Genomic DNA, 24,292 nt, shown 5'->3' on the forward strand with positions numbered 1-24,292 from the left:
ACCATCTTGATGTTAAACTCTGGCATTCTCTCTCCAAATCTCCGCCCATGTATTCCTTTTGACCTCCTTATGAGTCTCAACATCAAGTTTTCTGTGGCTGTGCTCCAGTAGAGAAGCTCAGGATCTTTTTCTGTGTTCAAGGCTATATATAAATACAGGTTATGATCTGTGGTGGGTTTTGGGAGGAATGAATTTCCAGTGCTGGGTGTCGGTTAGTTCAGTTGGCTAGACAGTTGTTTTACAATGTAGGGTGATGCCAGTAACGTGGGCTCAATTCCCATGCTGGATGAGGTTGTCATGATGGTCTTGTGTTCTCAACCTGTCCCTTCACCTGAGGCATGGTGACCTTTAGGTTAAAACACCACCAATCATCTCTCTCTTTCACTCTCTCTCACACACACACACACACACACACACACACACACACACACACGAGAAAGCTATAGGATAGGGAAAATTTCAAGATGTAAATAAAGTTGATCGCTAAATAAGCGTCATCTTGAGGCCACTGTTTACAAATGACTGACAATTCAGCACAATCTTGAAGATGCTGTGTGTACAAAATATTTACATTACTTAAACCCTCAGGACTTGCAGGATTAGTTACACCTTGTTACAAGGAAATCAGATTTCATTTTCTGAGCCAAATGGTTTCACAATCTAAGCAGAGGGAGGCATAAAGATTGCTCATGTTTTGTAGCGATTTCAAGGGCAGACAGGATTGTCACTGTGCGGCAGTATCAGAGAGCAGAGTTGACAGGCTGCCTTCATCATAGAGCTTTCCTTCTTTTCAGCTGCTGGTTGCTATCGATTCATTGCTGTGTCTCCTGGAACAACACCACTGGGCAAGTGCCTTCTCTGCTCTTCAGAACTAACCAATGTTTTCTGCCCAGCCTTGGAAACAGTGGGAATATCATTAGCGATAACAGATAATTGGCAAATCTTGCCTGAATGCCTGATTGAGGAGGGTATTAAACATCAGACCCTCCAGTTCAGTGTGTAGCAACTTCCTGAGGGAAAGACTGACAGATGTCAATTAGTCTACAGCCACCTCTTTGAGAAACACCAGTCAGTGTATTGATATCTCCCAGAAAAGTCTCAGTGTACAGTTTGTTATGGACCAGACCAGATCCCCTCAAAATATTTTCAGAAGGTAGCCTAGACCCTAATTTTTTTCCTTATTTTAAAAGTAGAAATAAATGCATGTTCCAGATGTGATGTGACTGGTCAAACTACTCGATGTTAAGCGAAACACAATTTATTTAAGCACTATAGTTAAAATATAAACAAAAGAAAGAGGAATTTAGAATAAGTTAAGTATTGGAAAACTTAACAGAATAGTAGATACAATAACAATTACGAATTAACTGCTCCAATATAGTAACATCCATAAACACACACCCCTTGGCAAAAAGGCAAATTCAGGCACAGATTCTCAAATGCAAACTTCCATCTGGGAGGAAGAAACATCAGGGGGGTTTTCCAAAGAAGTAGCAGCTAGGAATTATTTGCTGAGGCTTCCAACTCTTCTAAGACTGCAAACAGCTTCTGATGCTATACTGAGAAAATCAAATCCCGGAAATCCTGATCAATGAGAGCTGGCCGCACCCGTTCAGGCTGTTTAAAAAAACTCACAGCCTCCTAAGCTGTTTACTTACGTCATCTTCAAGTGAGCGGTTCTGCACCGCTGCCTTATAACCTCTCTTCAAAAACACTTGGGATAAAATAACTTCTACAGTGACGATGAGGAGATGCCAGTATTGGACTTGGGTGGACAAATTTAAAAATCTCACAACACCAAGTCATAGTCCAAGGTTTCTTTGGAAGTACTAGCTACCTGATAAAGGAGCAGTGCTCTGAAAGCTGGTACTTCCAAATAAATGAGTTGGACTATAACCTGGTGTTGTGTGATTTTTAACTTTGTCCTTCTAAAGTGACAGCATTGTCACAAGATATCCCTCAGAAATACCTCAAGCAATGTATTGATATCTCCCAGAGAAATCTCAGTCAGTGTACATATATCTCACTAAGAAATCTCAGTCAATGTATAAATGTTTTCTGGATAAATCCCAGTTAGTACATAGGTATCTCCCAGAGAAATCTCAGTCAGTGTACATATATCTCACTAAGAAATCCCAGTCAATGTATAAATGTTTTCTGGATAAATCCTAGTTAGTATATAGGTATCTCCCAAAGAAATCTCAGTCAGTGTACAGATATTCCCCGGAAAAATCCTAGTCCTCAAGACTCAAGCCGAGGTTAATTTGATATAAAGTGAAGTTTTGCCTATGTACATTTCGAGAGCTCACCCAATAGTTTTAATAGTTATAAATACTAAAACTAACATAAGAGAATATATCTGGATTTGGAAATGACGAGTTAAATTGTTGACATCATCTTGTCTGGAGAAAAGAATTCTTTTGGAATAGCTTCACTCTGTGTCGACAACCCATCTGAGGGCACCGAAATGTCCCTGGGGAATAGACTGAGAGATACAAGCAGCTGACACAAGTAAACGATGATACCTAACAGGAATTGTCTTGTCATATTCCCTTTTTGTCATGCTTCTTTCTTGTTGGAAAGTCCCAGTCCCCATTCTCTATGAAAACGTGAGAACGTCGTTCAGTCCCTCAGGCCTGCTCCAGTGTTCACTCAATCATGTCTCTATCTACCTGCCTCAATTACATATTCCTTTAATGACTTCACCTAATAGAAAACAATCAATCTCAGTCTTAGAAATTCCAATCGGCTTTCACCCACCCTAACAGCCTGTCAGGGGCAGGGGGTTAGGGGAAATTCCACATTTCCACAGTTCTTTTTGCAAAGAAAAAAACGTTCTAATTCCACAACTGTGTGGTCTGGTGCAAATATAAAACGTAGATATGCATTTGTTCTGCCTCCAGGCGGAATAGTTTTTCTCTACCTATCAATTTCTGAATCAATTTAAACATCTCGATCAGATTACCCCCTCAGATTTCTGAACTCAAGGGATTACAAACCCAATCCAATCAACCTACCCTTACGATTTAAATATTTAAGCCCCTCTGGATCAGTCAGCTGTATCTGTGCTGTGGCCCAATTAAGATCCAAATTTTGTTCCTTAGGTATAGAGTCCCTACAATGTGGAAGCAGGCCATTCAGCCCATCGAGTGTAAACCAATGTTTCGAAGCGCATTCCACCCAGACTCGCCCTCTTCCTGTAACCCTGCATTTCCCATGGCCAGTCCACCTAGCCTACACTTCTTTGGATTGGGGGAGGAAACCGGAGCACCCGGAGGAAACCCACACAGACATGGGGAGAATGTGCAAACTCCACACAATCAGTCACTTGAGGCGGGAATTGAACCTGGGCCCCTGGCGCTGTGAGGCACCAGTACGAACCACTGCGTCATCGTGCTGCCCTATATGTACTGTCAGTGTAGCATTCAAAATTGAATGCAATGACTCCAGGTCAGGTTTGACCAATGCTTTATACAACAAAACATTATTTTCTCACTTTTGAATTCGAACTCTATGAAGATAGTTGCCAGGGACTGTGTCCTGTTGGATGTTTTGCCAATGGATTCCCTATTTCTGGCTAATTGTGAGCATTATTTTAATGAATTTGATTGTCTCTCCACACCAGCGCCACACAACCCACCACTCTGGGTTTACTGGTGGTCTGTCTTTTTCTTTGTGAGCTCACTATCTGCTGACAGGTCTGACCCACAGTGCTATAACTTCCACCAAATCCAGATACCTAAATCCACCCCAGCCAGAGTGGGAATCAAACTCTTTGCATTGGCACCAATCTGATCAGATATCCAGTCATTTGGCCCCCAAAGGGTCTGAGTTGCTTTGACAGCATACACTTTGATATGTGTGTGTGTGTGCAGTCCAGAACAATGGATAACAATGTGGGAGGTTCCAAATCCTTCCCATCATCATCATCACAGCAGCCGATTCAATAGCTCCCCTATTCTTACTGACTGACACTTGAATGAGTGGAAGGATTTGCAAGTATTCCCTCTGTTTGGTTGGTTTGTCAACACACCTTCTGTGGTTGTTAAGTCCTGAAGTGGGTCTTGGAATCAGAGGCACAGACATTACCGTCTGTGCCACTGAGACCTCCCCTAAGCAGCCACGTGGTTACTTCATGTTGCTGTACTCGCCATTCAGACTGGGATCGTTGTCCAGCAAAAACAACATAAGGCAAGCTCTATTTCCATTGTGATAGTGGGCGATGGATGTTACAACACTGTCTGTGTGGAATCTGCACATTCTCCCCATGTCTGCGTGGGTTTCCTCCGGGTGCTCCAGTTTCCTCCCACCTAAGATGTGCAGCTTAGGTGAATTGGCCATGCTAAATTGCCCGTAGTGTTAAGTGTAGGGGAATGGGTCTGGGTGGGTTGCTCTTTGGAGGATCGGTATGGACTTGTTGGGCCGAAGGGCCGTTTCCACACTGTAAGTAATCTAAAGAAAATCTAAAAGGAAAAGGTTACTGAAATAAAACCACAGAGGGTGGTATCCCATTGTCAAGTCACCCTTTATTTACATGTGGAGAGTCCTTGACACTGATCCAGCTCCCTCAGAGCCAGCTCTCAGAGTCAACCGAACCTCTGACACTCCTGCTTTTTTTTCTTGTCTTTTGTTTTTCCCCCACACGACTGCCTAACAGTGGGAGACACGCCTATTTATATCTGTCAAACAGGGCTCTCCAATTGGACCAGATTAACAGCTGTACCCAGGGAACTCATATTCTATGATGTCCAACTGGCTGGCCTCATTATAATGACGACAGCTGCATTTCTGTAGTGCCTTTCATGATCTCAGGATGTCCCAAAGCGTATTCGAGCTAACAACTTTCATTTGAGGTGATGCCACTGTCAGACAGCAGCAGCCATTTTGTGCACAGAAAGATCCCTCAAACCATAATGTAACGATAAATAAACATTCTCTGGCATGAATATTGGCCAGTTTTTTTTTGTAAAAGCATCAGGAGATCTTTCTGAGAGGGTAGAAATGGCATCACATGTGAGTCTGCATCTCCAACAGTGCAGCATTGGTAAGTCAGCCTTGGTTATGTAGATGACTGTCTGCAGTGGGAGAACTCACAACCAGTTGAATTTACGGGCAGGTGAGCTATTGGTCTTGCTTGTATCCAAATGTTTGGATCAGCTGTTGCTAGATTCTGCATTCCTGTAGCTAAGCACAGTCTGATTTTAACTTCAACCTCCACAGATGTGAAGCTTCTATCTCGTATTAGAGCATTCCAAGGTGTGAAACAGGGGCATTATCAGAAATGCTTCCCAAACCTCTTCCCTCTATGACCCCATTCTGAAGCTTGGAAATTGTCATGGCAACTCAGTGAGAGTGGAGATGGGAGCAGGGTGCATGGTGGCAGATAGAAATTTATGAGAGTGTGGTCTGTTAGGGGGGCACAGTGGTGAAAACTTGTTCAGGGCTCCATCGTAGCTATTGCAACTTTCAAACTTTCAACTGACAACACTTAACGAGGTCCAAAGCCCCACTTTGTGAAGTCCTGAATCAGAATGTAGCAGACAGGTAGCTGTAATAATATTCCTACGTAATCTAAATCTAATTCAAATGGATTACAGAGTCACAGAGTCATAGAGGTAAACAGCACGGACACAGACCCTTCTGTCCAACTTGTCCATGCCAATCAGATATCCTTAACCTAATCTAGTCCCATTTGCCAGCACTTGTCCCATTTTCCTCTAAAACCGCCTTATTCATATACCCATCCAGATGCCTTTTCAATGTTGTAATTGTACCAACCTCCACCATTTTCTCTGGCAGATAGAGTTTAAGCAGCGCCCAAACAGTGGCGTGTGGATTCCCTTTATTTAAATCTCCCTGGTGGACTTATTTACAGCTCAACTAATATATACAAGTAGTGATCAATCTCCAGATGCAGTTTGTGCCTTGTGTGCTTTAGGGTAGACAGATTATGGCCTGTGCTCCTGTGACAATATCTGGATATTTGGCTTATTTACATGTTGAGCTCTTAAAAGGACATCACTGCAAATATGAGAGCCAAATATGAGAGCCAAATATGAGAACTAAATATGAGAGCCAAATATGAGAGCTAAATATGAGAGCTAAATATGAGAGCTAAATATGAGAGCCAAATATGAGAGCTAATCCTCCTTTTCGTCAGAAGTTTCTCTTGTACACTACAAACGAAAACAGATAAAAATTGGTTAAACCAAAATGAGTTATGAAGTGACAGGACTGTAAAACAAACAAGTACAGAGGTCAAAGAGTCCGTATAGCATATCAACGGTTTGACGGGATTTCCTGATCTTATTATGGTGTAATCTCCTGGAAGTGTGGATGTCAACTTTGGCTGTTCTTGGTCTGTCGATAGTGAGTTTATTGTTGTCTCTGTGTTCCATCATGCTGCGGTTGTCTGGATGCGTTCTTTTCTCTTCACTGTCGGTGTGTTATGCACTTCCCTCACTGTCTTCTGTTACTTCTCACGTTTCACCAGGAGGTGGTCTTCTTGACTTGTGAGGGATTCCATTCCTTGAGTTGCTCAACTGTTTCAATTGATGCTCACAATCTCTGTTCACATCTCCATGAGCTCCCTCGCCAGTTTGGCCACTCTTTCCTATGTCTGTTATATTTCTCACAATATTGGCGTTATGCCACAGATTTTCACCATTCCTTTTCATACTTGGATTCAGTGACATGGAGCCTGTGCACCATTTCCTCTCTCGATATTGCAACATGAGCTCAGCCGGATGTCCCTGCATATTGGGGAGTGATGACCAGGTTCTCCATCTCTACAGCCTTTACCTCCAACTGCGGCTGAAACAGCTGCACAGGCCCCCACCTTCCCCTTTCTTCCTTAAGCTCCCTCATGGTTGCTTTGCCAACTGCAAATAGAATCATAGAATCCCTACAGTGTGGAAGCAGGCCTCTCGGCCCATCAAGTTCATACTGCCTATCTGAAGAGCATCCCACCCAGAGTCATCCCACCTTCCCTATCTCTGCAACCCTGCATTTCCCATGGCCAACCCCCCTATCCTGCACATCCCAGGATGTGTGAACACTTTAGTATTGCCAATCCGCCAAACCTGAACACCATTGGACCGTGGGAAGAAACCGGAACACCCTGAGGAGACCCACACATACACAGGAAGAATGGACAAATTCCACAATCAAACCTGGGTGTCTGTGGCTGTGAGGCAGCAGTGCTAACCACTGAGCCACCGTGCTGCCCTTGGCATTAACTTGGCTAGGGGAGTGGCAAGTTCTGAAACACGAGTCTTCAGTACTGTTGCCAGGATGTTGTCAGGGCCCATAGCCTTTGCAGTATCCAGTGTCTCCAACTGTTTCTTGATATCATGTGAAGTGCATCAAATTGACTGAAGACTGGTATCTGTGATGCTGGGGACCACTGGAGTAGGCCAAGATGGATCGTCCACCTCGCACCTGCAAATACTTCAGCCTTATCTTTTACACTGTTGTATTGGTCTCTTTGATTATTGAGGATGGGGATATTTGTCGAGCCTCCACCTCCAGTGAGTTGTTTATGTTTCTCCTCCCTCTGCTTCTCTTCGTTCAGAGCTTAGTTATCCTGACTGAACTCCTCTGAACAGTTTTCCAATCCTTTCACTATCCTCTCCACATTAGTTATCTCGTTCCTCCAATGCTTTCAAAAACCGTTCCCATCCCCCAACTTAAAGATGCTCCTTTAAAAGCTTACCCTTTGATTAAGCCTTTGACTACAGTTTAGGGTGAATTCCCATTAACGCCTCAATATGCAAATAAGCCAACCACCCAGATCACGGGCTTTCTGTCTGTAGCACTCAGAGTACAGACTATCTGGGAAATTACAGTACTGTATATGTCATTTCAATGGCAGGGAGATTTGCGAGAGCTGCTTGGGAGGATTTAAACTAATAAGGTGGGACCCAGGGAGATAGTGAGGAAAGAGATCAATCTGAGACTGGTACAGTTGAGAACAGAAGCAAGTCAAACAGTCAGGGCAAGCAGGGACATGGGAGGACTGATAAATTAAACTGCATTTATTTCAATGCAAGGGGCCTAACAGGGAAGGCAGATGAACTCAGGGCATGGTTAGGAACAAGGGACTAGGATATCATGGCAATTACAGAAACAAGGCTCAGGGATGGGCAGGACTGGCAGCTTAATGTTCCAGGATACAAATGCTACAGGAAGGATAGAAAGGGAGACAAGAGAGAAGGGAGAGTGGCATTTTTGATAAGGGATAGCATTACAGCTGTGCTGAGGGAGGATATTCCCGGAAATACATCCAGGAAAGTTTTTTGGGTGGAACTGAGAAATAAGAAAGGGATGACACCTTATTAGGATTGTATTATAGACCCCCTAATAGTTGGAGGGAAATTGAGAAACAAACTTGTAAGGAGATCTCAGCTATCTGTAAGAATAATAGGGTGGTTATGGTAGGGGATTTTAACTTTCCAGACATCGACTGGGACTGCCATAATGTTAAGGATTTAGATGGAGAGGAATTTGTTAATTGTGTACAAGACAATTTTCTGATTCAGTATATGGATGTACCCACTAGAGAAGGTACACAACTTGACCTACTCTTGGGAAATAAGGCAGGGCAGGTGACTGGGGTGTCAGTGGGGGAGCACTTTGGGGCTAGCGACCATAATTATATTAGATTTAAAATAATGATGGAAAAGGATAGATCTGATCTAAAAGTTGAAGTTCTAAATTGGAGAAAGACCAATTTTGATGTTATTAGGCAAGAACTTTTGAAAGCTGATTGGAGGCAGATGTTCGCAGGTAAAGGGATGGCTGGAAAATGGGAAGCCTTCAGAAATGAGATAACGAGAATCCAGAGGAAGTATATTCCTGTTAGGGTGAAAGGAAAGGCTGGTAGGTATAGGGAATGCTGGATGACTAAAGAAATTGAGGGCTTGGTTAAGAAAAAGAAGGAAGCATATATAGGGTATAGACAGGATAGATCGAGTGAATCCTTAGAAGAGTATAAAGGCAGTAGGAGTATACTTAAGAGGGAAATCAGGAGGGCAAAACGGGGACATGAGATAGCTTTGGCAAACAGAATTAAGGAGAATCCAAAGATATTTTACAAATACATAAAGGACAAAAGGGTAACTAGGGAGAGAATAGGGCCCCTCGAAGATCAGCAAGGTGGCCTTTGTGTGGAGCCGCAGAAAATGGGGGACACACTAAATGAGTATTTTGCATCAGTATTTACTGTGAGAAAGGATATGGAAGATACAGACTGTAGGGAAATAGATGTGACATCTTGCAAAATGTCCATATTACAGCGGAGGAAGTGCTGGATGTCTTGAAACGCATAAAAGTGGATAAATCCCCAGGACCTGATCAGGTGTACCCGAGAACTCTGTGGGAAGCTAGGCAAGTGATTGCTGGGCCTCTTGCTGAGATATTTGTATCATCGATAGTCACAGGTGAAGTGCCGGAAGACTGGAGGTTGGCAAATGTAGTGCCACTGTTTAAGAATGGTGGTAAGGACAAGCCAGGGAACTATAGACCGGTGAGCCTGACCTCAGTGGTGGGCAAGTTGTTGGAGGGAATCCTGAGGGACAGGATGTACATGTATTTGGAAAGGCAAGGACTGATTAGGGATAGTCAACATGGTTTTGTGCATGGGAAATCATGTCTCACAAACTTGATTGAGTTTTTTGAGGAAGTAACAAAGAGGATTGATGAGGTAGATGTGATCTATATGGACTTCAGTAAGGCATTCAACAAGGTTCCCCATGGGAGACTGGTTAGCAAGGTTAGATCTCATGGAATACAGGGAGAACTAGCCATTTGGATACAGAACTGGTTCAAAGGAAGAAGACAGAGCATGGTGGTGGAGGGTTGTTTGTCAGACTGGAGGCCTGTGACCAGTGGAGTGCTACAAGGATCAGTGCTGGGTCCTCTACTTTTTGTCATTTACATAAATGATTTGGATGCGAGCATAAGAGGTACAGTTAGAAGTTTGCAGATGAAACCTAAATTGGAGGTGTAGTGGACAGCGAAGAGGGCTACCTCAGATTACAACAGGATCTGGACCAGATGGGCCAATGAGCTGAGAAGTGGCAGAAGGAGTTTAATTCAGATAAATGCGAGGGGCTGCATTTTGGGAAAGCAAATCTTAGCAGGACTTATACACTTAATGGTAAGGTCTTAGGGAGTGTTGCTGAACAAGGAGACCTTGGAGTGCAGGTTCATAGCTCCTTGAAAGTGGAGTCGCAGGTAATTAGGATAGTGAAGAAGGCGTTTGGTATGCAAACCTTTATTGGTCAGAATATTGAGTACAGGAGTTGGGAGGTCATGTTGTGGCTGTACAGGACATTGGTTAGGCCACTGTTGGAATATTGCATGCAATTCTTGTCTCCTTTCTATCGGAAAGACGTTGTGAAACTTGAAAGGGTTCAGAAAATGTTTACAATGATGTTGTCAGGGTTGGAGGATCTGAACTACAGGGAGAGGCTGAACAGGCTGGGACTGTTTTCCCTGAGCATCGGAGGCTGAGGTTATGAGGGGCCTGGATAGTCTAAATAGACAAAGTGTTTTCCCTGGGATCGGGGAGTCCAGAACTTGTGGGCAAAGGTTTAGGGTGAGAGGGGAAAGATATAAAAGAGACCTAAGGGGCAACTTTTTCACACAGAGGGTGGTACATGTATGGAATGCGCTGCCAGAGGATGTGGTGGAAGCTAGTACAATTGCAACATTTAAGAGGCATTTGGATAGGTATATGAATAGGAAGGGTTTGGAGGAATATAGGCTGGGTGCTGGCAGGTGGGACTAGATTGGGTTGGGATATCTGATTGGCATGGACGGGTTGGACCGAAGGGTCTGTTTCCATGCTGTACATCTCTATGACTCTAATTGCAAATAAACCCACCAGAGATCTTCATGCAAATGGAATCCATGTACCTAATTTGTGTTCCATTTAGATAACATGAAGATATTATTAGATATGTGCAGCTGGGATATTTTTCTTTCAAAGAAACAAAACAAAGATGACACCAGCCTTAGAACCTTGGAGGGCGAACAACAGCTAACCCAATATATTGTCAATCTTGGTGTTGGCTCTCTATAGAAAACAAAATAAGATTTCTTCACAAACGGAGGGGTATCCCCAAGTTGGCCAGGTTTGTGCAGGCGGCAAGCTGATTTAAACCCACCCCAGTGAAAGATCATTTCAAACTTGACAGCTGTCTGCAGTCGGCCCCGTGCTGAACTTGAGATGAATGTACCTACGTTTATACAATACCGAAAACAAAACGGGCTGCATTCAGGGACAGCACGGTGCCCGAAATAACAATCCCTGAAACAGGCCTCAAGCCAAAAAATAGAAATGCTACATGAGGCACAGTGATGCACTTAGTGCTGTGCCACAGAAGGACGGATATCAAATTCTTCACTATGAATTGGAAAGCCATGGATCTGTTAGCAAAGTTCCAACTTTTTTAACAAAGAATGCTGTTCTACCTCCTTGACCAAGTAGTTGCAGAATTGGTTAGGTGGATTGTGAAAATACTACTAGCAGTTAGTAACGAGCGATTACATAGACTCAGAATCAGGCTTAACAGAAGAGGACCAAAATGATGTTGTAAAGACGTACAAAGTGCTCAAAGATCAGCAAGATGTGAGGGTAAACTTTGCAATTCTTTGCTTAGGATTGATGTCCTAGAAGGAAAAGCTGCAGGATAATGGATCCATGGCTTGCCAATTCATAGTGAAGAATTTGATATCCGTCTTTCTGTGGTACAGTACTAAGTGCATCACTGTGTCGCATGTACCTTTTCTGTTTTTAGGCCTGAGCCCTGTTTCAGGGATTGTTATTTAGGGCACCGTGCTGTCCCTAAATGCAGCTCACTTTGTTAGTTGAGGCCATAACAAGGGTAACAAATGTGCCTTTCCAGACACTAAACTGACAGAGCAGATAATAGAGTTGGCAATTGTCTCAGTACCTTTGAAGCATTCTAAAAAATCCTCCTGGCACAAAATGGAAGCTCGCAACATTGAATTACTACTGGTAGGTGGTAGAAAATGTGGAGCCATTGGAGCTGGAAGCTTCTTGAGTGTTGTTGGAGCTACACTGAGCCAGACAAGTTTGATCACACTCCTGACTTGTGAACTGTAGATAGTCATAGAGATGTACAGCACAGAAACAGACCCTTTGGTCCAACTTGTCCATGCTGATCAGATATCCAAAATTAAGCTAGTCCCATTTGTCAGCACTTGGCCCATAATCCTCTAAACCCTTCCTATTCATATACCCATCCAAAAGCCTTTTTAATGCTGTAATTGTACCAGCCTCCATCACTTCCTCTGGCAGCTCATTCCATACACGTACCACCCTCTGCATGAAAAAGTTGCCCCTTAAGTCTCTTTTATATCTTTCCCCTCTCACCTTAAATCTAAGCCCTCTAGTTCTGGACTCCCCGACCCCAGGGAAAAGACCTTGTCTATTTATCCTATCAATGCCCCTCATGATCTTATAAACCTTTATAACGTCACCCCCTCAGCCTCTGATATTCCAGGGAAAAAACAGCCCCAGCCTATTCAGCCTCTCCCTATTGCTCTGGCAACATCCTTGTAAATCTTTTATGAACGATGGACAGGCTCTGTGGAGAGAAGAGGTGAGCTACTTATCTCAGAATTCCTATTTTCTGAGCTGCTTTTGTACTCATTACATTTGTATGGCTAGTCCAGTTCAGGTTCTGGTCAATGGAAATCCTAAGGATTTTGATAGCAGGGGATTCAGTGATGGGAATCCCATTGAATGTGACGGGATGATGGTTTAATCTCTCTGCAGATTGTCATAGCCAGGTACTTGTGTGACATCAATGTTATCATATGACCATAAGGCCATAAGACAAAGGAGCAGAAATTAGGTCATTCAGCCCATCGAATCTGCTTCACCATTCAGTCATGGCTGATAAGTTTCTCAACCCCATTCTCCGGCTTTCTCCCTGTAACCCTTGATCCCTTTGATACTCAAGAAACTATCTATGTCCATCCTGAACATACTCAATGACCTGGCCTCCACAGCCTTCTGAGGCAATTTAATTCCACAGATTCAGTACTCTCTGGCGAAATAAGTTTCTCCTTATCTCCATTCTAAAAGGTCTTCTCTTTATGCTAAGGCTGTGCCATCAGGTCCTAGTCTCTCCCACCAATGGAAATAACTTCACTCTGTCCAGGCTATTCAGTATTCTGTACGTTTCAATTAGATCGCTCCTCATCGTTCTCAACTCCATCGAGTACAGATCCAGAATCCTCAAACCTTCCTCATATGTTAAGCTTTTCGTTCCTGGGACCATCCTCGTGAACCTCCTCTGGAAGTGCTCCTTCCTAGGATATGGGGCCCAAACCTGCACACAATACTCCAAATGTGATCTGGCCAGAGCCTTCTAGAGCTTTAGAAGGACTTTCCTGCTTTTATATCCAAGCCCTCTCAAAATAAATGCATGTCACTTATCAGGCCAAGTCTGAATGTTGTTTGGGTCTTGCTACTTTGGTATCAGGGAAGCGTGGAATTGTGGAATTATCAGCAAATATCCCAAATTCTGATCTTATGGAGGGAATGTCATTGATGGAGTAACTGAAGAAGGTTGAGTGTAGGACATTTCCCTGAGGAACTGAGATGCCCTTGCATTGAGATGGCCGACCCCCAACAACCACAATCTTCTTCCTTTTGTGCAAGGTATGACTCGACCCAATGAGGAGCTCCCACCCCATGCCCACTCCTCAATTCCTTTTGACTCCTGCTTTGATGTCAAAGACAGTCACCATTTTGACTCTTTATAAGTCCATTTTTAGACAAAGGTTGGAATGGGTTCCTGAGCTGAGTGGCCCTGGAGGTACCCAAACTCAGCATCAGTGAGCAGGTTATGACTGAGTGGGTACTGCTGATTACACTGTCAATGATGCCTTGCATATTGTATGCTTGTATGTCATCAGAATTGTTCATAATCAGCGGAGCACTAACTCTACCTTTCTTCCCCAGACATTTGGTGCTACTGACTGGGAGGTTTTCCGCGTTCAAGAAAGAGTGTTTCTGGCAGTTGCAAACAGCCAGAGCTATGAGACAGGGGCAGTGAATAGAGTCAACGCCTTCAATATTAACTCTACCATCTATGAACTCAACATCACTGCCCAGATGTTTGTCAAGTTTCAAGACATTCCAACAAACAGGTAGCTCTTTAATGTGGCTGAGTGGGGCTCTTACTAAATAGATCCTTCTTTTTGTTTATTCTGATCCTTTATTTCAACAACCAGGCACGACAAGGAAGTTTAGCTGCACAGAATGGCTGCGCAGGACACAGGCAGGATCTCTGGGATGGTCGCTTGATATTCAATACTTGGAATATGAAAGGGTGCAAATTATTGGCTAAACCCTACTGAACATGCTGACCCATTGCTGAAGGCAGAGACATCTTGCTGAGGACCTTGCAACCGTCCTGGCAATCACAAGAATGCCAAATTTTAAATGATCACCACAATTTATACTGCACAGTAAAAAAGACACTGATTGAATAACCAGTTAACCATTGATTAACCTTGGCTGTGATTGGCCATGGCATTGCCATGGAGAAAGCAACAAGGTACTATTAACTTCCCAAGCCCCCAGTAGTAAGATCATCCGAGATTATTTATTAGCTTGGACACAGGATTGACTAACCAATGCTGAAAATACGAAAGCAGGAGGCTGGAAGAACACAGCAAGCCAGGCAGCTTCGGGAGGTGGAGAAGTCGCGTTTCAGGTGTAACCCTTCTTCAGGACTGGGGGTGAGTGTAGGGGGATCTGCAGATAAAGGGGGAGGTGGGGCAGGATGGCGAAGTGGGGATAGGTGAAGGCAGGTAGAGGGTACAACCTGGTTGGCCAGTGGGAGGAAGGAATCCGGTTGGTGGCAGGGAGCAGTGGAAGGCTTGGGGTGGGGTTGGGAATGGAGTCAGGGGATGGGGAGAGAGGTTATTTGAAATTGGAGAGCTCAGTGTTGAGTCCTCTGAGCTGTAGGCTGCCCAGGCGGAAGATGAGGTGTTATTCTTCCAATTTGCGGTGTGGTTTGTTATGGCAAAGGAGGAGGCCAAGGATGATCATGTCGGAAAGGGAGTGGGAAGGGGAATTAAAATGAGCAGTGACTGGGAGGTCCGGTCGGCCCCTGTGGGCCTGGTTGAGATGCTCCGTGAACTGTTCCCTAAGTTTACATTTGCTCTCCCCAATGTAGAGAAGACCACATCAGGAGCACCCGATGCAGTAAACTAGCTTGGAAGAGAGGCAGGTGAACCTCTCTCTCACCTGGGAGGGCTGTTTGGGGCCCTGGATGGATGTGAGGTAGATGGTGTACCAGCAGGTTGTGCATGTTTTCCCAGTTGTAGGGAAATGCACCGGGGTGGGTGGGCGGATGGGCGGGGGGGGTGTGGAGAACGTTGGTGGGGAGAGTGGTGCAAACCAAGGACTGTCAAAGTGAGTGGTCCTTGCAGAAGGCAGAGAGGGCTGGGGAGGGGGAGATGTTCTTGGTGGTGAGATCTGGTTGGAGTTGACGGAAGTGTTTAAGGATGATGTGTTGGATGTGGAGACTGGTGGGGTAGTAGGTGAGGGGAAGGGGGACTCTGTCTTTATTGCATTGGCGGGGGTTAAAGCAGTGGAACAGGGCATGGAGGTAGGGCGGTGGAGGGCTGTCTGGATGACAGAGGGAGGAAAGGCATGTTGTTCAAAATAGGTGGACATCTGGGATGCTTAGGAGTAGAATGTTTCCTCATCCTTGCAGCTGCGGCGGAGGTGGAGGAATTGTGAGAATGGGATGGAGTTCTTGTAGGATACTGGATGGGAGGAGGTGTAATTCAGGTAGTTGTAGGAGTCTGTGGGTTTGTAGTAAATGTCCGTCTGGAAACTGTCACCGGAGATGGAAAGGGGAGGGAGGTGCCCGAGATGGACCAAGTGAATTTGAGGGCAGAGTGAAAGTTGTGGGTGAAGTTGATAAACTGCCCCAGTTCGGCCTGGGTTCAGGATGCTGCACCGATGCAGTCATCGAGATAACGACGGAAGAGTTGGGGCACAGTACCTGTGTAGGCACTGAAGAGGGACTGCTCGATGTAGCTGACAAAGAGGCAGGCATCGCTAGGGCCCATCCAGGTGACCACAGCCAATCCTTGATTTGGAGAAGATGGGAGGAGTTAAAGAGAAAGTAATTAAATGTGAGGACCAGTTCAGCCAGGCGGAGGAAGGAATTGGTGTAAGGGGGACTGGATGGGTCTGCTGAGTCCTCTTCAGTATACCCATCAAGTCCCCCTCCTCCACCTCACCAAACTGGTTCTCACCCTCAACAACCTTTCCTTTAACTCCTCCCATTTCCTCCAAATGCAGGGATTGGCCTTTGGCACCCAGATGGGCCCCAGGTACGCCTGCCTCTTTGTCAGCTGTATCGAACAGTCCCTTTTGAGTACCTACACAGGGATAGATTTCACAGACTGGCTTTGGGTGCATTCACGTATAAAAGTGTAAAGCATAATTTAATTGAGGTGCTTAAGTTGTTTAAAGGATATGAGAGATAGGTCAAGAGAAACTATTTCTTCTGGTCGGGGAGTCCAGAACAAGGAACAAAATTCGAGGCAGGACGCTGAGGAACAATGTCAGGAAATACTCCGCAGGAACATGAAATGTCATTCAGCTCCTCTCACTCAATAAGGCTGCGGAATCCTGGAAAACTATCCCCAAAAAGCTGTTGAAGCCAGGAATCAATTAGAAACTTCGAAATAGGTCTCTTTGTTGGCTCTGGTCACACAGGATTCTCAATCAAGAGGGGAGGTAGAATTCAGGTACAGATCAGCTCAAAGAGCTTTTGATCCTGTGGTTCCCACACTTTTTTTTTACCTGCCTTTCACTGAATTCAGGAAGTGTCTTTAAAGTATTTCAACTAGTTACCTTTCGCTCTGTGGAGTAGGGTAACTCTGTTTGGGAGCGGGTATGCAGAGGAGCCAAGAACCAGCTGTCTTGGAAAAGTGGTGTGAAAAGAAAGTGTGTCTTACATTTCTATAGCACCTTGCATGAACTGGCTTGCCCCAGAAGTCCCTTCTCGCCGATAAATTGCTTTCAAGGTATAGTCACTGCTGCAATGGAGGCTGTACCAACCAGGAAATTCCTACAAGTATCCACGAGGTGACCACTAGGATCCCACCCTGCTCCCCTTGGAGAAATGTTATGTCCAGCTGAGGAGGGCTTGCTTTAACACCTTTCATCCAGAAGGTGGCACCTCTCACAGCCTGTCACGTCCTCAGCACTGCACTAGTTCACGTCAGATTCCTGATGAAGGGGTTTTGCCCGAAATGTCGATTTTCCTGCTCCTCGGATGCTGCCTGACCTGCTGTGCTTTTCCAGCACCACCCTGACCTTGACTGCACTGGTCCACGTCAGTCTAGATCAGCGGTTCTCAAACTGGGGAGGGGGGATTTGATGCCTAGTGAAGTGGTCGTGACAAGATTTTGGGGTCGGGAGGTTCAAAACAGCAATGGAGCTCTGACTGGGTTTCTCTGTAGGCAGTAAGCCCCTAAATGGGTGGCATGGTGGCACAGTAGTGTCTCTCAGCACCAGGGTCCCGGGTTCGATTCCAGCCTCGGATAACTGTCTCTGTGGAGTTTGGACATTCTCCCCGTGCCTGCGTGGGTTTGCTCCGGTTTCCTCCCACAATCATAAAGATGTGCATGCCAGGTGAATTGGCCATGCTAAATTTCCCATAATGTTTGGTGCATTAGTCGGTGGGTCTGGGTGGGTTCAGAGGTCAGTGTAGACTTGTTGGGCTGAAGGGCCTGTTTCCATACCGGAGGGAACCTTTTCAATGATTGCAGGTCTTTATCCCCCCCTGCTGGTGGGTGAGATTCCACCATCTGCTCTTGGAGATTCACTTACTGCTCATATCACAATAAAGAGATGACTCCTTTGTCTTTGTCCTGGCGAATGCATCACTTTTGGGGAGCTGACCCATCGATCTTCTATGCCTAAATCTCTGTGAGTGCTGTTTGTGTGTGTCTCACACGCATGAAAAGGCCTCCAGGGCAAAATGCCGGTGTACACCCTGAAACTAATGACAGCAAGTAAAGATGTGAGACTTGCAATTAAATGCCAAATGAAACAAGGTTTGGCTTTTTAGAACAAAGGATTTTAATGGTGCTGCCTTAACACACAATTTAATATAAAAGTAACAATGCACATTAAACTGTACACAAATTATTTAGGCCCACCTGTTCCAAATATGTTTTGATTTACTTTAGATTACCATAAGCAATAGTTTTGTTTTTTTTAATTTAAAAAGCCTTCTGTGTGCGCTGATTTATATTAACATTCAATCAAATCTCCGAGGCAATTATGAGAAATCTATGTGCAAACATTGCCACTGTCTATATACACTAGTGGTCATGTTACAACAGCATCCAGGGTGAGCAATTTAAGGAAATAAAATAAGGGAGATTTGACCATGGGGCTGGGGAAGGCAAGAGGGGTGTGGGAGAATGCAGGATTTAACAAAACTGAAACTCTCAACTTGGAAGTCAACTGAAATAAGAGCAGAAAAGGCCAGGGAAACTGGTCAGGTCATGGTTGAGAGAAAGAAAGGCAGAGTTTAGATCTCAACTCTGTGAGCATCCCTTAGAAACTGGGAGAAAGTTAGAGATCTTCTGGAATACTGCGTCCAGTTCTTGTTTTGGAAGGATATTATTAAGCTGGAGAGGGTTCAGAAGAGATTTCCCAGGATATTACCAGGTATGGAAAGTTTGCGTTAGAAAGAAAGGCTGGGACTTTATTCACAGAACTGGCTCAAAGGTAGAAGACAGAGGGTGGTGGTGGAGGGTTGTTTTTCAGGCTGGAGGCCTGTGACCAGTGGAGTGCCACAAGGATCAGTGCTGGGTCCTCTACGTTTTGTCAGTTACATAAATGATTTGGACTGAAATGTTGGAGGTTGATGAGTGACCTTATAGAGGTTTATAAAATCACGAGGGCTATGGATAAGGTGAATGGCTGCTGCTCTTTCCCAGGGTTGGGGGATTTCAAGACTAGGGGGCATATTTTTAAGGTGAGAGGAGAGAGATTTTAAAAAAGACATGAGGGCAATTTTTTTTTACACAGAGGGGGGTTCATTTGTGGAATGAACTTCCTGAGGAAGTGGTGGATGCTGACACAATTACAACATTTAAAAGACACTTGGATAAGGACATGAATAGGAAAGGTTTTGGAGGGATATGGCCCAGGATAGGCGGTTGGGCTTAGTGTTGGGCTAATGTTCAGCATGGACTGCTTATGTACCTAGGTTTTGAGTCAGGAGCAGGTGGGAGACACAAGCAAAAGGAAGATCAGTGCGAGGGTGGAATACAGGAGAAATAGAATAACAGATTTGGACCTCTGGGATCAACTAGAATGGTGACAGGGCAAACAAATAAACAGAAATGAAAGACACTAAAGAACTGTGGATGCAATAATCAGAGACAAAAGCAGAAATTGCTGGAGAAACTCAGCAGGACTGGCAGCGTCTGTGGAGACAAAGCACAATTAATGCTTTGGCTCAAGTGACCCTTCTTCAGAAGTTCTGAAGCCGAAATGTTAGCTGTGCTTTACTTCCGCAAATGCTGACAGACCTGCTGAGTTTTTCAAAGGAATGAAAGGTGTGCCCAGCTGTTGCTGACTGAAAATGAAACCTAAACAAGCAAAGGGAAAGGAAGGGAAATTAGAGAGGGAACAGAGGTAATGGTCTGAAATTGGGATCCATTCAGTGCTGAGAGGCCGGGAGGTTGTAAAGTGTGCGACTGAATATTGGGTTGCTAATCCTGCAGCTTCTGAGGAACTTCACTGGAACCACTGAGAGTTTGCCTGTCGACAGCACCACCTAGTGGCTGTGCCCTGTTATTCTTTTTCCATCTTGATTTTATCACACTCTGTGAATCTTGATGGAATTGTAGAAATTTGATTTATTGTTGTCACCGAGATACAGTGAAAAGTGTTGTTTGGCATGCTTTGCAGGGGGATCATACCATACAATATGCATCAGGGTAGCAGAAGAGAGTGCAGGATTACAGAGAGTTACAGCCACAGAGAATGTGCAGAGAGAGATCAGAATTAACGTTGAAGTCCATTTAAAAATCTGATAAGAGTGGGGAAGAAGCTGTTCTTGAATCTATTTGTATGTGCTTTAAATTTTATGGCTCAGAGAGAGGCCACTGGGCCTATCCTCCCTGTAATATCCAAAAAAGTACAATCCAGGTTCAGTTCAACTTGCCAGCAGTTCATAGCCTTGTGGGTTCCAGTACTTCAAGTGACTATCAATACCTCACAAAGTTTTTCAAAGATTACAGCATTGACCACATTTTCAAACAGTGAGTTCCAGCACCTGACCATATTCTAAGTGAAAATGTCTCCCACTGAACTCTTACCCTGAATCCAAGCAATCCTTCTCCACACACTTTACAATGGATCCTTTAACTGAGAGGAATGCGGCTTTTCTATTCCATCTAAACCCTTGCAATGTTATACGCCGCAAGTAGATATTCACTTGGTGCGTCAGTTCCAAAACAAACACATAGGAACAGAAATCAGCTATTTCTGCCCACTTAGCAGCTTTTTGTTGGAGAATGTTCCAAATCTCCACTCCCCTTTGCAGGAAGGAGTGCTTCCTGACATCATTCTGAATGGCCTAATCCTAGCTTTAGGGTTCTGTCCCCTTTGCTTTTGGATTCTGCCACCATTGAGTCACAGAGTCATACAGCATGGAAACAGACCTTTCGGTCCAACCCATCCATGCCGAGCATAATCCTGAACTAAACTAGTCCCACCTGCCTGTGCTTGGCTCATATCCCTCTAAACATTTCTTATTCATGTACCTATCTAAGTGTCTTTTAAATGTTGTAATTGTACCCACATCCACCACTTCCTCTGGAGGTTCATTCCACATGCAAACCACCATTTGTGTAAAGAAATTGCCCCTCATGTCTTTTTTAAATCTTTCTGCTCTCACATTAAAAATATGCCCCTTAGTCTCAAAGTCCCCCACCCTAGGGAAAGGATACCTACCATTCACTTTATCCATAGCCCTCATGAATTTATAAACCTCTATAAGATCACCCATAAATCTCTGAACTTTCTCTCTCCCTACACAATCAAATCCTTTCACTGTTTTTCAGTCTTTCACCAAAAGGGGGTGGTGTTGGTTAGTGCAGCATTTATTACCCATTCCTAACTGCCCTTAAGAAGGTGATGGTGAGGTGCCGTCTTGAACTGCTGCAGTCCCGGGTGTGTAGGGACACTCACTGTGCACTGAGGGAGAGAGTTCCAGGATATTGGCACAGTGATAGTGAAGGAACAGTGAGATTGTTCCAAATCAGGATGTTGTGTGGCTTGGAGGCAAACTTGGAGGGGGGATCCTGTTGGGATATCTCAAATATCTCAATTATCCCTTATTCATCTATATGATAACAAACTTTACAGGAAGGAATTCTGTAAGAACCAGGAACTTATATTGTATGATAACTTCTAACAGAGATTAGGGATTTTACTGTGGTCTCATTGGCTCTAATCTCCTTTCTGTTACAGTGCAGTTGACTGGGAGTTCTTCACTGTGGGTGATGACAGTTTTCTGGTCGTGGCCAACTCTTTTGATGGCTCCAAGTTTTTTTTAAACAGTGTTATATACAGGTGAGCGTACTATCTCACACAGGAGATAATGTCAGGACTGAATGTAACCCATACAAAGTCCTGCTCAGTTGTTCTCACCGTGCTTACTGAGCTGCATGGACTGCCAGCCTGCCTCTACCTCAATTTTTAAATTTTCATCCTGATGTTTAAATCCCTCCACAGTTTTGGCTCCTCCCTCTCTCTTTAATTCCTGGGACCAGCTCCAATTTTGATCTCTTGAGCATCAGTAGTTTTGGTCGCTCCACCATTGGCAGCTGTTCCTTCAACTCTCTCAATCCAGAGTTCTGGAAAATTCCCACTTTAAAGAATCCTACCTCAATGCCTCAGTTTCCTCCTTTAAGGTATTCCTTTAATTCCATCTTATTTTCACTTGTCCTAATATCTCCTCACGTGGTTGGTGTCAAACTTTATCTGATAATGTTCTGGAGGTGCCCCATGGTATGCTTTATTATGATAAAATTGCTACATAAATGCACATTGTTGATGTTGAGGACTGGATGTGAGCACATTCTGAAACATAAAAGATAAAGTTTGACCGAACAGTCGCTAAGAGACCTTTTGTTTTTCTCTTGTAGGTGGCAGGGTTATGAAAGTTTTGTTCCAGTCCACCAGCTCCCAACATATGGATGCACAGACTGGGAAAAGTTCCACACAGCAGATGGCTCATACCTCATCTATTCCAGTGCAAAGGAACGCATTTCCAAGGTGCTCAAACTGAAGACTTATTGACAAAGGGGACAAGTCAGTCAACACTCTGCTGAAAAAGCATTGAATTCAAGTTCAAGATCCTTCAGCTCACTCAAGTGACCAGTCAGCCCAAAAGGTCTTTCTCACAGGGAGCAGTTTCCCTTGCTAACCAGGTTTTGTATTAGCAGGATGGGCAATCCTTACTTTGTTTGAAGGATTCCTTTTTCATTTCTGGGATTAGGAGATTACATTGAGCACTGAAAAGAAGGCACCATTGGATTTTTCTTTAGTAATCTTTATGAATTTGCTGCTCAGTTATTTTCCCTGTACTACCATGAACATGTGACTGGAAGAACTGACTGAGTGCAGATGCTCTATTGAGGTGATGAGACGTGAAGATGAATATGCCATGATATATGGCATTCTTGGATGGACAGAGAATTTGACCTATAAGCGATTTTTATTTATTTATATAGATTTATATATAGGATAAATATATAATAACTGTGTATACTTACACACACGGTACTCCCAGCAGTGTCCATATTGCTACATGGATTGATGTTTCCATTTGGACAAATTTCTTGGCTAAAAGGCAGGGAGCAGGCCTCCCACCCCACGGTTACTGCTTTGATCTCATTCCCATGGCTCGCCTTACTCTGCACTATATAGAACCATTCTCATCTCGTCGCCTAGCTGAGCTGAATGAAAGCAATTGAAAACCTCACACAGAAGAACCAAGGGGAAATAAGTTTGTTGAGGAACCATTATGAAAGGTAACAATGTCTAATGGTTTTGCAGGATCTGTCTTCAACTTCCCTTGGAGGCGGAGCCAGGGCAAAATATAGGAGAACCTCTTAAAAGCAAACAACTAGCTCATCTTCACTTAGGGTGCAGGTATACCTCAAAGTGTTATATTGCAAGTTCTGCGCAAATTGACAGACTGTGGTTTGATACCCACTGGTTAGAGCCTCAATCTGATTGGAATGTTGTAGCAAGGAAGGGCTAGGAGATAAGGAACATTCCTAATTCCTTTGACTTTTATGAGCTACTTCATCCAATCTGTGTTTTGAATTTATTTGAAACTGCTGCTCTGTACTAGGAAGAACAGGAAATGTAATTGTCCCTTTGTGTCTGCCTGGGCTGGGAAACTAAACTGGACCTGGGAAAAGGAAACTGAATTGTGGTTTGAATGGGAGTACCAAGCTGCACGGGACAGGCCAGACAACAGGAAACTACATAAAGCTACGGCATCAAAATGTAACTGGCCTGGAACTTCTAACCAAACCTGGATTTGGAACATAAAACACTACCTAAGCTGGAACTTTGAGATCAGGTTCCCAATTCAGTCAGACCAGGAGAACATGTGTCTTCCTCACAAGGAACCTTCCGGAAACATCTTTGCGCAGGGTATCTGGAATTGTATCAGAAAACAATAGGTTTACTCTGGTATCTTAAGGATGAAAATAATATTATTTTAAAAATTCAAATGAAGGATGGTTTATATGTGTATTTTCTGTTTTAATTACATCTGGATTTATTTTTTTTTCTAGAGTATGAATATATTATGGTCTGAAATCTTGATCATCCATACTATGTGAACATTATTCCATATCCTGGTTTCCTCTTTATCTGCAAATACAAAGAATTCATTTCTGATTTATTTATTTAAAGAGGATTTGATCCTCATATAAAATAATAATCAAATGTTTGAGCCAACAATCCAACATTTAAATTATGTGCAGATACTTTCCTTTTTGAGGTTGCCAATGTGCGCGAGGTAATTCTGAACCAGTGTACAGGATGAAATATCCCAGAAGAACAAACGAGGACATGCCTTTGTAACTGCGAGCTGACCTCTGCAACAGTGAGGCACAAGGCTCAGAGCATTTTCCTTACATTTCAACAGCTTACTCATAATCATTCATCAGATTA

At 44.0% G+C, this 24,292-nt stretch overlaps 1 protein-coding gene across 1 annotated transcript in view; it reads left to right on the forward strand.

Moving 5' to 3' along the window:
- The window catches only part of LOC132817571 (thrombospondin-type laminin G domain and EAR repeat-containing protein-like), an 87,523-nt gene extending 63,712 nt beyond the window's left edge, over positions 1-23,811 (forward strand). Inside the window, exons 10-12 of the mRNA XM_060828081.1 lie at positions 14,003-14,190; positions 21,569-21,670; positions 22,246-23,811. Of these exons, the coding sequence (XP_060684064.1) occupies positions 14,003-14,190; positions 21,569-21,670; positions 22,246-22,399 (444 nt within the window). The 3' untranslated portion in view covers positions 22,400-23,811. The remainder of the gene's footprint in view (positions 1-14,002; positions 14,191-21,568; positions 21,671-22,245) is intronic.
- The last annotated feature ends 481 nt before the right edge of the window (positions 23,812-24,292 follow it).

The sequence above is a fragment of the Hemiscyllium ocellatum genome, chromosome 7 (genome assembly GCF_020745735.1).
Source record: "Hemiscyllium ocellatum isolate sHemOce1 chromosome 7, sHemOce1.pat.X.cur, whole genome shotgun sequence".
NCBI classification, from domain to species: Eukaryota; Metazoa; Chordata; class Chondrichthyes; order Orectolobiformes; family Hemiscylliidae; genus Hemiscyllium; species Hemiscyllium ocellatum.